Source organism: Helianthus annuus, chromosome 14, assembly GCF_002127325.2.
Source record: "Helianthus annuus cultivar XRQ/B chromosome 14, HanXRQr2.0-SUNRISE, whole genome shotgun sequence".
NCBI classification, from domain to species: Eukaryota; Viridiplantae; Streptophyta; class Magnoliopsida; order Asterales; family Asteraceae; genus Helianthus; species Helianthus annuus.
The window spans coordinates 158,093,024-158,109,657 of NC_035446.2; the positions used below are offsets into that span (position 1 = coordinate 158,093,024).

At 39.2% G+C, this 16,634-nt stretch overlaps 1 protein-coding gene across 1 annotated transcript; it reads left to right on the forward strand.

Annotated features, from left to right (window-relative positions):
* Positions 1-2,344: 2,344 nt before the first annotated feature.
* Positions 2,345-4,714, forward strand: LOC110889204 (copper transport protein CCH). The gene is made up of 3 exons (XM_022136711.2): positions 2,345-2,496; positions 2,601-2,676; positions 4,096-4,714. The coding sequence occupies exons 1-3, from the start codon at positions 2,488-2,490 to the stop codon at positions 4,515-4,517; spliced, it is 507 nt and encodes a 168-aa protein (XP_021992403.1). The 5' UTR covers positions 2,345-2,487; the 3' UTR covers positions 4,518-4,714.
* Positions 4,715-16,634: the final 11,920 nt, after the last annotated feature.

A 16,634-nucleotide genomic window follows, 5' to 3' on the forward strand; every position in this document is an offset into this window, starting at 1 on the left:
GTTTAAATTTCAAACTTTTTACATCCAGGGCCTTGTGGTTTGGTTTTTGTTGCCATTTTAGTTCAAATTTCAAATTTGACCAGATTTCCCATTAATGACCCTGCTATTTTGTCTTTACCCTCAGTGGCATTTTTGTCATTTTAGAATTATTATCTCTTTATTATAACTCAATTATAATAAATCTCTCTCTCTCTCTCAACATACAGACATCTCTCTCTCTCTCTCTCTCTCAACATACAACTCTGCTCTCTCTCTAAAATACCACCACCACCCCCACCACCGCATCATCCCCACCACCATCACCATCACCATCCCACTGCCGCCAACACCACCCACAAACTTAAAAAACAAACCCACAAACAAAATCAAATCTTGATCAAAACCCAATAACCATATCCAAATTACAAACAAGCCCACTAAATCAAATCGAAATCAGATCAACTATCAATACCGATTTCAAAACAAAAGAAAAAAAAATGAAAAGTTCACCTGCACTAAGCACCTACACTACCGTTCCGCTGCCACCTGACCACCGCCGCTGCTCTCTCTCTTCGTCAATCTCTCACCGCCACTAAATCAAATCGGCTCCCCCTTCTCCCACTGCTCTCTCTCTCCTCGTACCTGACCACCGCCACTAAATCAAATCGGCTCCCCCTTCTCCCACCGCTCTCTCTCTCCTTGTACTCTCTCTCTTCGTCAATCTCTTTCTCTCTACTCGTCTCTCTCTTCTTCGATCTCCCAACTGACACCACCCACCACAGTTGGATGGTGCTTGTTGGGGTTTTGAGAGGATCGTGGTGTTGGTGGTTGTCCAAAGGTGGCGGCGTGGTGGTGGTCGGAGACGGTAGGAAAGTGGAGGTGGTGATGAATTTGGGGGTTAGGGTTTTGGAAAGTGGAGGGGGGAGAGTTTATGAGAGAGAGACCTTGTGCAGTGTTTATGTTTATAGTGTTTATGTTTATAATAAATCTAAAATGACCAAAATGCCCCTGAAGGTAAAGACAAAATAGCAGGGTCATTAATGGGAAATCTGGTCAAATTTGAAATTTGGACCAAAATGGCAACAAAAACCAAACCACATGGCCCTGAATGTAAAAGGTTTGAAATTTGGACTAAAGTGGTAAAACTAGCCAAAACTCAGAGACCAAAATGGCAGTTTACTCAACACTAAAAGACGAAAAACATATTGCTAACTATGTTCTGAATTAAAATATACATTTAGATAATAAATAAAGAGTAATATAAATTAAGATTAATTAAAAGTATATAGAAAATATTTAAAAACACATTTTATTAATTAAAATTAAAAAGAAGTACAATTAGTAAAAAAAAAAAAAATACAACTAGTGGTCAAGATTTGATATGTGGATGTTTGCAATATGCTCCATGAGATCCGATTGAAGGGTGTTATCAGCATTTGCAATATGCTCCATGACTTGATTAAACTTACATGGTTAAAATTATAAACTCGGTTGTCATTAAAATTCATTTTGAATACAACTCGGTTACTTGTTTCATTATCCTTCGAAATATGGATCCAAGCACGTATACGATTAAAATTAAAAACAACTAGATTTTGGTCAAAATTATATGGAAATGTTGAAAAATAAATAAATAAATAAACAAAGCTATGTATTCCGTTTTTAAAGCTAACGGGTACAATTTATTAGAAAAGATCTAATTATGATAATAAAACGTTAGAAGAAGTAGGAAATTAACGTTAAAAAGTTCAAGCGGTGAAATCAACTCTGGAGGCATGGTGATTGATCACCGCTCGGGATCAATTTTCTTCGGGGTCGAATGCGAGGGACGGTAATTACTTCTAGTACCATGGTATCCCGGTCCCATTTCTTGCACCCTTCAAGGCGATGATGTGGATAAGAGGGAAAAAATGGATGTTCTTCTGCAAGAACGCTTAATATGTGTTACGTCAAAAGGAGAAGGAGAGAGGGCACATTTTTGTAAGCCCATTTTAGTTATGAAGGGGGCAATTGGCAAAGCCGATGATGCAAGGTGGGCATGTATTACATAAACATGTTTTTTAGAACCATTATTGTGGGTGTTTTGAATAGAAACGAACTATGTTTAATAATATGTCTAACAAAAAGTCAAGACATACCATAAAAAAATAGTTTGTAAGATTTTTTTTTAGAACGAACTAATTCTACTAAGTCTACACATGTTGTCCACCGCATGATCACTTAACCGTCAACCTCAGGAGTTGAGTTTCAGGCCTTTATGCCACTAGACTAGAAGCGTTTTTAATTTATTTATTCGCCCCTTTTAACCTCTAATAACTTATCAGCTTACAATAACGGTCCTAAAGTCACCCAAAGTTGGTGGGATCTGATGCCTGTCAACAAAAACGCTGATTCAGACTCCAAACTGAAACGTAAAATGGAATCCCACTGCCTTTTTCCCCCTATTTCAATCCTTGAATTTGCCTCAGATTTTGTAAACTCGCTTCAAATTCAATTACCAACTCAACAATGTCTCAGGTACTTCATACATGTCTCTAACTTCCCCAATTTTACTTTAGTATTACTATTTTATGACCAAAAAAACTAAACTTACTAAATGATTTTGGTGGCAATATATTTAGACTGTTGTTCTCAAAGTTGGCATGTCATGTGGAGGCTGTGCTGGTGCTGTCAAGAGGGTTCTTAGCAACATGGAAGGTTTGTAGTTCATCTTTCTATGATTCAAGAATTTCATAAAACTAATTTATATAACAATGAATTCAGTCATTTACATATATTAGTTGTGATTGGTGAGGGTTCAAAATCCATTATGGATATTTTATATTTAGGTGGTGTAGACCGTGTTTCTCCCTTCTAAAAAACATAATTAGTTATGTCAAACTATAAGATGATTAAAGAATAATTATGCGTCTTTAGGTGGTGTAGAATCAGGGACTATGTTTGAGTGTTTCTCCGTTCTAAAAAAACATAATTGGTTATGTCAAACTATAAGATGATTAAGAATAATAATGCGTCTTTAGGCCGGTGCTCATACTTTGGCTTAATTTTTGGTATTTTTAAACGTTTGTATCTAGTTTTAAAAGTACTCGAACTAGAAAGCATTGATTCTGGTCTAGTATGGCATTGTAGCTTGAGTGCATGGAGTCACTTTTTGATCCAGAATTCCGTAGGATATGAATACGATGCCGTTTATGGATATCGGATCGTGTTATCTTTCCGAGCACAAATATTCTGGGTTGGATGAACCACAAAATTTTAGCCTTTTTTTAATCGGAATCACTTTTCAAGAATCTAAAACCCACTTTTAAAAGCAATGGTTAGAGTTTAAATGCAAAGAAAAAGTATAACCAACTTTTGATGGCTTCTTTTTTAAGCAAGAAGAGATCATTAAGCTTTATAGATATTGTACTTTTAGGTTACTTTAAAAAAAGTAATTATAGATATAGTCATTTATGGCCAATGAAGCCTAGCTCAATTGGTGAAAATTGGGGGAGCTAGAGCGGAGGTTTGGAGGTTGGGGGTTCGACTCCGGTTGAGCGCGTATTTACCACTTGTGGAGAGATTTACCTCTATGGGTTCCAAAGGACTTGTTGGGCCTCGGCCCAGCCCGTAGTAGGCCTGGTAAATCGTACCGTTAAAAAAAAAAGGATATAGTCATTTATGTTTTGACCATTATGAATGTTTTTACTATGTAAAAGTTAGGTCAGCTCCTTGAATCATTTAACGTGTCCATTTTCACATAACTTTTAACTCTTTGACGGTAACAAACTAAGATATGCGAGTAAAAGTAGATACGCTACTTGTAAATGGTTAATCATGTTAATTTGTGAAGTTTTAATAAGGATACAAACAGGGGCGCAACTATTTATGGGGGGGGGGGGGGCGGGTGACCCCTCGAACTTTTCATTCAGTAATGTAATATATGTGGTTTTCGTATAGAAATTTTTGTGGATATAGGTTTTCGACCCCTAGTTCTATAAAATTTTTTGGGTATATATGTTTTCGACTCCTCGTCGGAAATCTCAAGCTTTACCACTGATACAAAAATGGCTACTTTCATGATTATAAGACTATTTGACCCATGAATTTTATGTTAAAAAAATCATTTTTAACTAGGTGTGGAAACTTTTGATATCGATCTCGAGCAAAAAAAGGTAACGGTGAAAGGAAACGTAGAGCCGGATGCAGTTTTGCAGACTGTTTCCAAGACTGGGAAGAAAACCGAATTTTGGCCAAAAGAAGCATCACCATGTTGTTGTGGACCCAAAAAAACAGTGGAACCTGTGGCTGCACCATCTAGTGAAGCCGGAGAAGTGGTGGAGACTGTGGTTGCACCATCTTGTGGAGCCGCAAAACCGGTAGAATCTGTGGCCGCACCATCTTGTGGAGCTGCAAAACCGGTAGAGCCTGTAGCTGCACCATCTTGTGGAGCCACAAAACCAGTTGATGCACCATCTTCTGAGGCTGCAAAGCCGGTGGAACCGGTTGCTGCACCATCTTCTGAAGCTGAAAAGCCTGTTGAAACTGTTGTTGCTTGATCTTTCAATTAAGGGTTTTAAAAGGCTGATATTAATATATATATGTCCGTAGTTGTGATTTTGTTTGTGTAAGTTTGGAACCTTTGATTGTAAGATATAGCCATTGGAATAAATCTTGGCACTAGAATAAATACAAAACGTTTGCATGAAAATATTGATTCATATATAATAATCTATATATAAGAAATCGAGCCGTAGTTGTGGGGTTGTTTGTGTTTTTTCATATATATTTCATTTTTTTGTCATCAATAAAGAAACTTAATAATTTGATTTGATATTTAGTACCAGATGTCTTGAAATAACGTGTAGGATAAGAACATATATGAATTATTTTGTGTAACAGAATTAAAAAATCGTTAACATTTTATTTATTAAATACACATGTACTAAGAAATTTAAAAAAGGAAAAAAGACCAACACAATTGGGTTCCACCCAGCCCATTCAACCTCGTTTGACAATGAACACGAGGCTTCATATGCCCACACATAACATACACATCTCCCAAAGGCCCACAAACACGGAGTACTCGTAGCCTCAAAAGCATTCCATTAAATCCATTATAGGCAATCTAAGAGAAACACATAAATAATTAAAAAACGGTTCAAACTAGAATTTTTGTTTTTGCAGTTTATTTATATTTCAATCATTCTCTTTTTCAGTGTTGTAAAAATCGCGACTAATCGGCGACTAGTCGCCTTGCTAGTCGGTCCTCTACTGCTTAATTTTTCGTTAATCAGTCCATCAATCGGTAGTCGGCCCTAGTTGGCCAGCAAAAAATGGGAAAAAAATCGGAAAAATCACATTATTCCGGTGAAAACTTGTCAGATTCTAGTCAGAACTTGTCTACTAAAAAAATTACGTATAAAAATATGTGTATATATGTATAAAACTTAAAATTATACATAAAAAGTCCAGTCCGATTAATCCCGGTTAATCGTTAGTCCCCACCTCACCAGCCGACTAACGCCTAGCGAGTTCTACAACCATGCTCTTTTCCATCGTCTATGTATTTTATCGGGTGGGAATATGAGAGGTCCGCGGCCAAAAAACAAATAAAAGAGCCACTATAAAGCTATTTATCTTCCCTCTACATGATGTTATTTTAAAGATACAAACTCAATATACATTTCTTTGTTTTTTTTTTGAAAAGAAAACTTCATAAAAACAAACCCAAACCCGAAGACCGGGAGGGCCAAACAACAAACACCTTACATATTTACAAATTTACACCAATCCGACCAAACAATGGAACTACCTTTAGATCTATATTTAAACCATAAAAAGCCTAACGACCGAACTTCACTAAAAACGTTATCCACTATCACTTCCTTATCCGCAAACACCGCGTTATTCCTTGCCAACCAAAGACACCAACATGAGATCATGATAATGCCTTGAATAATATACCTTCTTTTCGGGTCAATAGCCCTCCCTTTATGAATTTCCATCAAGTCCTTGAACGAAAAGGCAAAGATAGGCGGGATACGACACCAAGAACTAACCTTTTGCCACAGGACCACCGCAGTGACGCAAGAAGTAAAGAGATGCTCCACGGACTCCGCCTCCGTGCTGCAGAGCGGACAAAGATCAATTCCGGCTCCGATACCCCTTCGACGCAAAGCATCGCGAGTAGCTATACCGTTTAAACCCGCTCTCCAAACGAAAACGTTGCACTTGATCGGGACCCACTTGCACCATTCTAAAACAAAGCCGCTACAGTTGACGTTGTCATCATCCAGAACCCGTTTCGCAGACCTAACCGAAAACTCGCCGTCTTTTTCGGGTAACCACTTCCACTCGTCCGGCCGATCGGTTAAAGAAACCGGAGCAACAGCCACATTCAAACCGTCCAACTCCAACAATTCCTCAAGAGTTTCTGGATCATGTCTCCACAGCCAAACGCCAAAAAGACGGTCCTTCACCGAACAAGTCTTCACAGTTTCGAGAGCAAAAAGCTTAGGGAACTCATCTTTTAAGGGAATCTCCTTCAGCCAAGGATCCAACCAGAAGAGGATGTCCTCTCCCCTACCAACCGAGCCCCTGAAATAATCCCGAAGCCGAGCCGAACCGATCACTGGTTTATTAATAGTGGAGACAATTGAATTCCACACTCCTCCTATAGATTTTTTAAAAGGTAAAAACGACCACGCCGAACCGCCGATATGGATTGCTTCGACCACCTTTACCCAAAGCCTTTCCTTGTTTCTCTTAAACCTCCAAGCCCATTTACTTAACAAAGCTTTGTTGATGTTTTTAGGCTTACAGATACCCAGCCCCCCGTTATTTTTCGGACGCGTGACAGTGTCCCAGGCCACCCAGTGAGTTTTCCTGACCTCGCTAGAACCCCCCCAAAGGAACTTCTTCATAAGGCACTCCAAATCTCTAATAACCTTTGCCGGGGCTTTATACAACGAGAAATAATAATTAGGCAGACTCTCAAGAACCGAACGAATAAGCGTAATCCTCCCGCCAAAGGACAATAACGCTGATTTCCAAAGCGCAAGTCTGGACTCGAAAATATCATACACAAGCCTCCAGTTGTTGACCCGATTCATATTCGCCCCCACCATTAAACCGAGGTACTTAAAAGGGAGGACGTGTTGCTTACAACCAACAACATCCGCCAAAGCTTCCACCTCTCCATGATCCACCCCAATCCCGAATAATTTGGATTTCCCCAGGTTGATTTTCAAACCAGAACACACGTGGAAACATCTAAGGATTCTAATAATATTGAAAGCATTACTTTCCATCCACTCACCGATGATCAAAGCATCGTCCGCAAAGAAAAGATGGGACAATTTTGGACCATCATTCGGAAGACGAATACCAGAGAAGACACCCACCTCCTCAGCCTTGTCAATCAAACAGGACAGAGACTCCATGACCATAATGAAAAGGAAGGGCGAGATAGGGTCCCCTTGCCTCATTCCTTTACCACACTTGAATTCGAAAGTTGGCACCCCATTGACCAAAACAGAGGCACGGGCCGATGATAAAATGCCCCACACCCAACTACACCATTTGTCCCCAAAACCCATTTGGCGGAAAATATCCACTACAAACCTCCAGTTAATGTTGTCGTAAGCTTTCTCGAAATCAATTTTCAATAAAAACGCTTTTTTCTTGCTCTTCTTCAACCATGAGAACACCTCGTTGATAATGAGAGGACATTTCTTTGTAGAGTAACGTGATTAAGAGGAACTTCGATTCGCAGGACTGTCAATAGACCTGTTGGATCCCTTGTAATACTTCCCCCAATGATTGCTTTTTTTTTTTTTTGACAACCTACATACTACATAGCAACCATGGGCCTTAGAGCATCCGTTTAGCAACCATGGGCCTTAGAGCATCCGTTACACTGGACTTGGTCCAAGATCCTACCACATCATTTTAAACCCATTTTTTCTCAGGTACTAAACCAATCTAAACCTCCACCTTAGACTATCTCCATCATCAGTGACCCAACAAACCCAACCTTTTATTAAAAAAATAATATCTCTTTCTTTCACCAACCCTACTCAATTTTTAACACACATTCACAACCCATCCCAACCTAAAAACACATGTTTTTGAACGAACTCGGTTTTTAAAAAAATTTATATCGGGATGTTCACAAAAAAAAATTAAGAAATACTGTGTATTTAGTTTTTCTTTAAAATTTAAATATTATAAGTTATTTGATTAAGTATATTCTTGGAGGTATTAGTTTAGGTTGCAACCAAGGTTGCTCCACCAACCTGGTTGTCAACTTTGGCTGGTATAAATTACTTTTTTTAATTATTCAAACTTTTGTCTTATTGGTGACCAACCTAACATTAGGTCACCAATGAAGATAGCCTTATTATCTATTTCAGCACCTACTTTTCAATTTATTTAATCTATTAATAATTTAAGGGTGTATCTATCTACACACCATTTTGCCTATTTACACACCAAAAAATGTGTTTTTTTGTCCTTATATGCACACCCTGCAGTGTCGAACTGTGGTCAAAACGCGACGTTTTGGTCCGGTTAACCAGACAAAGACTGACGGGTGTCTGACAGGTCTGTTGACCGGACCAAAACGCCGAGTTTTGGCCGCGTTTTGGTCCTGTCAACCAGACAAAAGACTCAGTCTTTTGTCTGGTTGATAGGACCAAAACGCGGCCAAAACTCGGCGTTTTGGTCCGGTCAACAGACTCGTCAGACACCCATCAGTCTTTGTCAGGTTAACCGGACCAAAACGCCGCGTTTTGGCCACAATTCGACACTGCAAGATGTGCATATAAGGACAAAAAACACCTTTTAAGGGTGACTATCTACACACTTGGTGTGTAGATAGTTTGGCCCTAATTTAATGTAATGTATAAATAATTAACTTTTTATTGATTGTTTTATATTAATTTTAATATCATATTTATTTAATAATAAATTCAAAATAAAATACTAAAAGTGAATACTTAATTTTTTCAACGACTTTTTTCAAATGGCTACTTTTGCAACAACTATTTTTCAAACAGATGTCAACTCCGACAATTCAAGGGTTGATGATTAGTTTAATTATCTAGTTTGTTTAGGTTTAATGATCTAGTTTATGTAATGTTTTTAATTTAAATAAAATTGTTTTTTTAGTTTATATTATTTTTATTTTATACATATATTTTCAATTTAATGCAAAAAGTTTTTATTTATTTATTTTAAATCGATTTAAAATAAAGAGGGTCCACATGTTAAGGTCTGTTGGTTATAGGGTAATAGAATGGATGAGGGAATGAAATGGAAAAATGAATGAAATAGACCATTACCATTTCATGGTCTTTTTTGGTTACCATGTGGTAATGAAATTAGTCAGTATTTTATGTTGTTTGGTAGGCAAGAAAAGACGAAGGTATACCGATACTTTTAGACTATAGCTTATATACCACTCCGTTTTAAACAAAATTTATACTGAAAGCTAAAAAAAAGGTTACCGGTGTCGGTATATATATATATATATATATATATATATATAGATTTTGGGGAGCTAAAAACTTATGGATACAACTCTGTTTTAAACGAAATTTATACTGAAAACCATAGAATCGAATACCAGTGTTTGGTACGAAATTTGTTCAGAAGATATCAATTCGGTTTGCCATGGTAAAGAACAAAAAAATTATCAATTCCCTTTGACGCCTTTGATTTTGAAAAAAAAACTTTTATGGAAACGTAGATACATATATGCATGCCACAACAACATATTCAAGATTTGATCAAGTATTACATTATATACATCTCCATTAGACAATAATGTTTATACATCAATTCAGAAGGAAACCCAATAAATCTAAGAAAACCCATATGTGAGAATCAAATTGCACCATTTACTCGACTCCTATTACATCAGTTTTCGAAATCAAAACTTCACCATTTACTCCACTCTAAAGAAGCCATCTATTTTTTATCCACGAAAACCCTAATGCTTTAATATCTTCAAGTAATGCATTAACTATTATAGACCTCTTTCAAGTAATGCATTAACTATCATCTTTGCAATTTTCTCTCAACGCTTTCGCAGGTTTTCAACAATCACCCAACACTTTCTCGCAAATGAACAACCTCCAATCAATGCAACAAATGCAATCGTTACAAGAAATGATGATGCGAAACATGTTCAACTCGCAACTTCAATCTGTCACACCCCGATTTCCACGTGTATCACCGGTGGGCCCGGTGGGGGATTACCGTGACGTAGTTGGCAATAATATAGTCAAACCACACAATTATATAAATGCACAGCGGAAGCTTTAAAGATAAATATATACTTCAACCTCTGGTGGTAATATCAAATATATTACAGAAGTCAAATGTATCCACAGCGGATCAAAATAATAAAATATTGTTCATTCAGATACGGCATCGAGTTTGCGAGACTATTCGTGATGCTTAGGAAGCTAATACCAGCCAATTTTCGTATAGTACCTGCACTTAATCTTTTTGGGGAAAATACGTCAGTTTACACTGGTAAATACATTCAACTGACACATTTGAAAATGTTTATTAAAATTGATTTGAATGCACAAGGCACAAACTCTTTTATAACTTGGGAAAATTATTAAAATCTTGTGAACGTATTACATGTTCTTTTATGCGTTCAGTAGTCCGGGTCGTGCCGGGTTAAAGATTAATAGACACACCACATTGCGTAAAACCGTAGTATAGAAACCAACGGCTACGTCTTTTAATTAAATGTCGACAATATATACCGGGTGTACGCCTACACCGGGATGTCGATGGTCGTGGCCATTTCGTAAAATGATGCCAAGGATATCCGGGACAACGGTCATTAACCCCCCAAAGGCTTTTAAGCAACAAAACTGTTTAAATGAGCCGATCATAATATTTAATTAACCACCTAAGCGATGGAAGATATGATGCTCAATCAAGCGGTAAATATCATACCGTATCCCAAGCCCATATAGGGGAAATAAGTTAAAAGTATTTACCTTTGCAAGTGTTATTCCTTAATTTGATTAAATCACCGATAGCTTTTACTGGGCTCCTAATCTGGAACGAAGGTTTTTAATTAACCTCTTAGAATCCTAACGGGTCTTTATATTGGCCGTAGCCTAGACCGGTTGGTTCCGGAATATAAATATGGTTTAAATCGCGCGAAAAGGCGAAAACCGAGAATGGAATGTGATTCTGCCCCAAACAAGTTCAGAGACTTGTTTTATATGGGTTCAAGGTTCACACTCTGGATTTTGGGGTTCAAATAATATAATTTGGCCCGTATCGGCTAATTTATGAAAACTAGTTTCATAAGCCGAACCGTGCGCGCAATAGGCGAAACGGTTAACCATGAGAGTCTTACGCTTATTTCCTAAGTCAATATGCCTTAAAGAGGTTGTGGCATCAGTAGGATACCTTCCGTGATGCCCGTAACGAGTTTAAGTTAATATTACGCCCCGTAGGGGTTTTCCGGTCATTTTAAAGACTTTTAAAGAGCTTTTCGAGTTCTACAGGAAATCTGAGTTTCCCGATCAGTTTGTAAAGTCTAAAATACTTTATTTGTTATTAAAAAGCAGTAGCAACTGGAATCGGGTCAAAAGACCTTGTAGAACTCAAGTTTTGGCCGAAAAGGGCATATTCGGTATTTACCGAACTGTAGCCATAACCGCAGGTTATGAGCAAGGTAAAAATTATTAAAAATCTTTAAAATTCCAAAAATATTATTTTATAACAGTGGGTAAAAGTTTTGGTGACGAAATCTTGGTTTAGATAGGCGTTATGCTAATTGCGCCGTTTATTACAAAAGTTTACTTAAATTGCGCTATTTAGCATAACTCTTATTCTAGACCTCGGATTGGCGTGAAACTTTAAGGACAAGCTTATTATTTAGTAAGCAAGGTTATGGTCCGTTCACGTGTCCGAAATACTCGTTTTATTTTTAAAAGGCCGTTACGGTCAACTTTTAGGCGATTAACGGAAATGCGTAAAAGACTCGGACAATTCATGAACCGGTCACAGAGGGTTAAACCATCATGTAACCTGGTCCTAAGAGAGTCCTAAGGCATATCTATACCTTACTAATACGGGTCAGAACTGAAGTCAAAGCAAAAGTCAAACTTTTGCGACATTCGGCTCCGAACCGGGTCAATATAGCAAATGGTCGATTCAAACGAGCGCAAATTGACTCGACATAAGACTGAACCATCTGAGCTAGTTAGAGTGGTGATCAGAGGGAACCCTTTTAGAGGTTTATTACCCACATAAATATCAACTCATAACTACCTTTGATTCGTCATAAGACTGAACCATCTCGGATTTATTTTAAAGTCAAACCGTATTTACGACGGTTTGGTTTCTAGTGATTTACTAAGCATAAATTGAACTACAAAGGATCTAATGAACTTACAGAGGTTATGACTTGCTTAGAGAACAAAGAATGATGCTTGAGAGCCTTTAGAATGACCAGAGAAGTGTTGTTGAGTTGTGATGAAAGTTATGAGCATAAGCATGCTATTTATAGCCAAAGTCAAGGCCTAAGATCATCACACAACACTCTACAACTGATCATGGATGGTTGGCATGTGTCCTAGAGGGTTATGGGTCGAGTAGGGGGCGCCCATGACCCTGAGAAACCCATCATTCATTGTTTTGGCGCTTAAAACAGCCAACAGCCAACAATCTGTCGCTGGGCGTCGCTTACGGACCGTATGGCTTCGGCCTTGCGGTCCGTAAGCCATAAGCGGATCCGGTGCAATCATTCCCCCTCCTTACGGTCCGTAAGGCATACCCTTTACGGTCCATAAGGGGTTAAAAATAAATCTTTTTCAAATGATTACTAAATCTCTGTAATTAATAACGAATCTTTGGTAATTAATTACCTGACCTTTCGGGTTTGAAGGGGTAACTTTGCGATATGGCCCTTGGTTAATTACAATTAAGGACCTCGCGTTATTTACCCGTATCGTTAAGCCCCTGGTTAATTTATTTATTATTCAGAAGGCCTTAAATTTTATTATTGACGCTTTTAACCCTTCTCCTACGAATTCGATCGTAACTTTCTCGTTTCATAACGAAACTTCGCGAAATTTATATATTACATTCTAGTGAGTGTATAACACTGTTACAAAGCTTTGGGAACGTTAAAGGGTCACTCAGAGGTATAATTAAACATGTTGACACCGTTAACCCCCGTGGTTTGTAATCTCTCACTTTCTTCCGCGTTTCACTTCCGTACGATCTATGATTTACTCGTTTGAAGGTACAAGCATTATTTAGGGTTACTATACAGTATATTTACCCTTGATTGACATTTATAACCCTCGAATTTATATACTTTCAAGGTTTGTCAATATTAGTCCTTTATTTAATATCAATGCCACGTGTAATCAAATGACACGTGTTAACACATTATTGGACACAAAAATTCGAGGTGTTACATCCTCACCCCCTTAAAATAAATCTCGACCCGAGATTTACTCAAATAAATAGGGGTACTTTTCTTTCATTGTGGCTTCGACTTCCCACGTATATTCGGGACCTCTACGAGCATCCCATTTGACTTTTACAATCGGTACGTGCTTTCTTCGAAGCTTCTTCACCTGTCGATCTTCAATCGACAAAGGTTTTTCTACAAACTTTAAGCTCTCATCTATATGCACATCTGTGTGTGGAATCACCAATGATTCATCGGCGAAGCACTTTTTGAGATTGCAGATGTGGAACACATTGTGAATTCCATTGAGCTCTTCAGGCAAGTTCAACTTATAGGCAACTGACCCGACACGTTCAATGACCTCAAAAGGTCCTATGTACCTCGGACTCAGTTTTCCTTTCTTGCCGAAACGCATCACTCCCTTCCAGGGTGACACCTTAAGCAACACCTTTTCACCCACTTTGAAGTGAAAATCCTTACGCTTTGGATCAGCGTAGCTCTTCTGCCTATCGCGGGCAGCCTTGAGACGTTCCCGAATCTGGACAATCTTGTCCGTTGTCTGGAAAACTATCTCTGGTCCCGATAATTGGACCTCTCCTACTTCCGTCCAACAAACAGGTGATCTACATTTCCTACCGTATAATGCCTCGAAAGGCGCAGCCTTTATGCTGGTATGGTAGCTATTATTGTAGGAGAATTCGATTAGGGGTAGATTCTTATCCCAGTTACCACCTAAATCGATCGCACATGCACGAAGCATGTCTTCCAACGTCTGGATAGTACGCTCACTTTGAGCGTCCGTCCGTGGATGGTAAGCCGTACTGAAGTTCAAACGCGTGCCCAAAGATTGCTGGAAACTCTTCCAGAAGTGAGACGTGTATCTAGTATCTCGGTCGGAGATAATAGACACAGGTATGCCGTGTAAGGCTACAATCTTATCAACATAAAGTTGGGCTAACATATCGGAGCTATACGTCTCCTTGATGGGTAGAAAATGAGCTGATTTAGTCAGCCTATCGACTATGACCCATATTGTATCATTTCCTTTCCTGGTTTTGGGTAACTTGGTTATGAAATCCATAGTTACACATTCCCACTTCCACTCGGGAAGCTCAGGCTGTTGTAGCAAGCCAGACGGCTTTTGGTGCTCGGCTTTGACTTGAGCACAAGTCAAGCACTTTGCTACATGGGCGGCCACAGACTTTTTCAAGCCTATCCACCAATAGTTCGCCTTTAAATCTTGATACATCTTGTCTGCACCAGGATGGACCGAATATTTGGAACTATGGGCTTCCTGGAGGATAACATCTCGTAGTCCTCCATAAATCAGAACCCATATTCGTCCGTTTCATCTAAGGATTCCATCCTTGCTAAGAGTCAACTGCTCCTCAGTCACTCCTAACTTTTCATTAGGATAATTAGCTTCCAACACAGCCTCTCGCTGCGCAGCTAATATCTTTTCAATTAAATTGTTCTTGACTTCAATGCTTTTGGCATTGATTCGAATAGGTTTTACCCTTTCTTTCCTGCTCAAGGCATCAGCGACTACATTCGCCTTGCCGGGATGGTACCTGATCTCGCAATCATAGTCATTCAAGGTTTCCATCCAACGGCGCTGCCTCATGTTCAACTCTTTCTGATTGAACAGGTGCTGGAGGCTTTTGTGATCAGAATAAATCATAAATTTAATACCATAAAGGTAATGCCTCCACAATTTCAGTGCAAATACAACGGCACCCAACTCCAAATCATGGGTGGTGTAATTCTTTTCGTGCACCTTTAATTGTCGTGAAGCGTAGGCAATAACCTTGCCCTTCTGCATAAGCACACACCCCATGCCTGTGTGTGATGCATCGCAGTAAACTACGAATTCTTCTGTACCCTCAGGTAAGGTCAACACAGGTGCGTTGCTCAGCTTTTGCTTCAGGATTTCGAAGGATTCTTGCTGCTTTGGGCCCCAAATGAACTTTTCTTTCTTCTTGGTTAGGGAAGTCAAGGGCGCAGCAATCCTTGAAAAATTCTCAATAAACCTCCTGTAGTATCCTGCTAACCCCAGGAAACTACGAATTTCGGTAGGCGTCTTCGGCTCTTGCCAGTTCATGACTGCCTCTACCTTAGCGGGATCCACCTGGATACCACGCTCACTTACAACGTGACCCAAAAACTGAACCTCTCGTAGCCAAAATTCGCATTTAGAGAATTTGGCGTAGAGTTTCTCACGTTGTAGCAACTCGAGAATACAACGGAGGTGATTCTCGTGGTCAGCTTGGTTCTTGGAATATATAAGGATATCGTCGATGAAGACGATGACAAATTTGTCCAAATACGGCTTGCAGACGCGATTCATGAGATCCATGAACGCAGCCGGCGCATTTGTGAGCCCAAAAGGCATCACTAGGAACTCGTGATGACCATAGCGAGTCCTAAATGCGGTCTTATGTACATCTTCATCTCTGACCCTTAGCTGATGATAACCCGACCTCAAGTCGATCTTTGAGAAGTAGCTCGCTCCTTGCAGCTGATCGAACAGATCGTCGATCCTTGGCAAAGGATATCTATTCTTTATGGTGACTTTGTTCAGCTCACGGTAATCGATGCACAAACGCATCGATCCGTCCTTCTTCTTTACAAACAGGACAGGTGCTCCCCAGGGAGACGAACTAGGTCTGATAAAACCTTTTGCCAATAGTTCATCCAACTGGGTCCTTAATTCCTTCATTTCAGTAGGAGCTAGCCTGTAAGGTGCTCTTGCTATGGGAGCTGCTCCAGGTATGATATCTATTCTGAATTCCACTTGTCTATCTGGTGGCAAACCAGGTAGTTCTTCAGGAAAAACTTCGGGATATTCAGAAATGACAGGAAGATCCTCGATCTTCGGCTTAGGTTCTTCAATTATCACCTGAGCCATGTAAATTACACAGCCTCTGTTCAAACACCTAGAAGCTTTGAGCATAGATACGTCCTCGGGCAATCCGTACTGCGTATCTCCTCGAATGGTAAGCGATTCACCACTCGGAGTCTTTAATACTATATGCTTTTTGCCGCAAATGATTTGGGCCTGATTATGGGATAACCAGTCCATGCCTAGAACAATGTCGAAACCCGCTAGTTTGAAAGGAAGTAGAGATAGAGGAAAAGAATGGTTCTTAATGGACATTTCACATCCCTCTAGAACAGTGGAGACGGTTTCTATCGTGCCGTCTGCTAACTC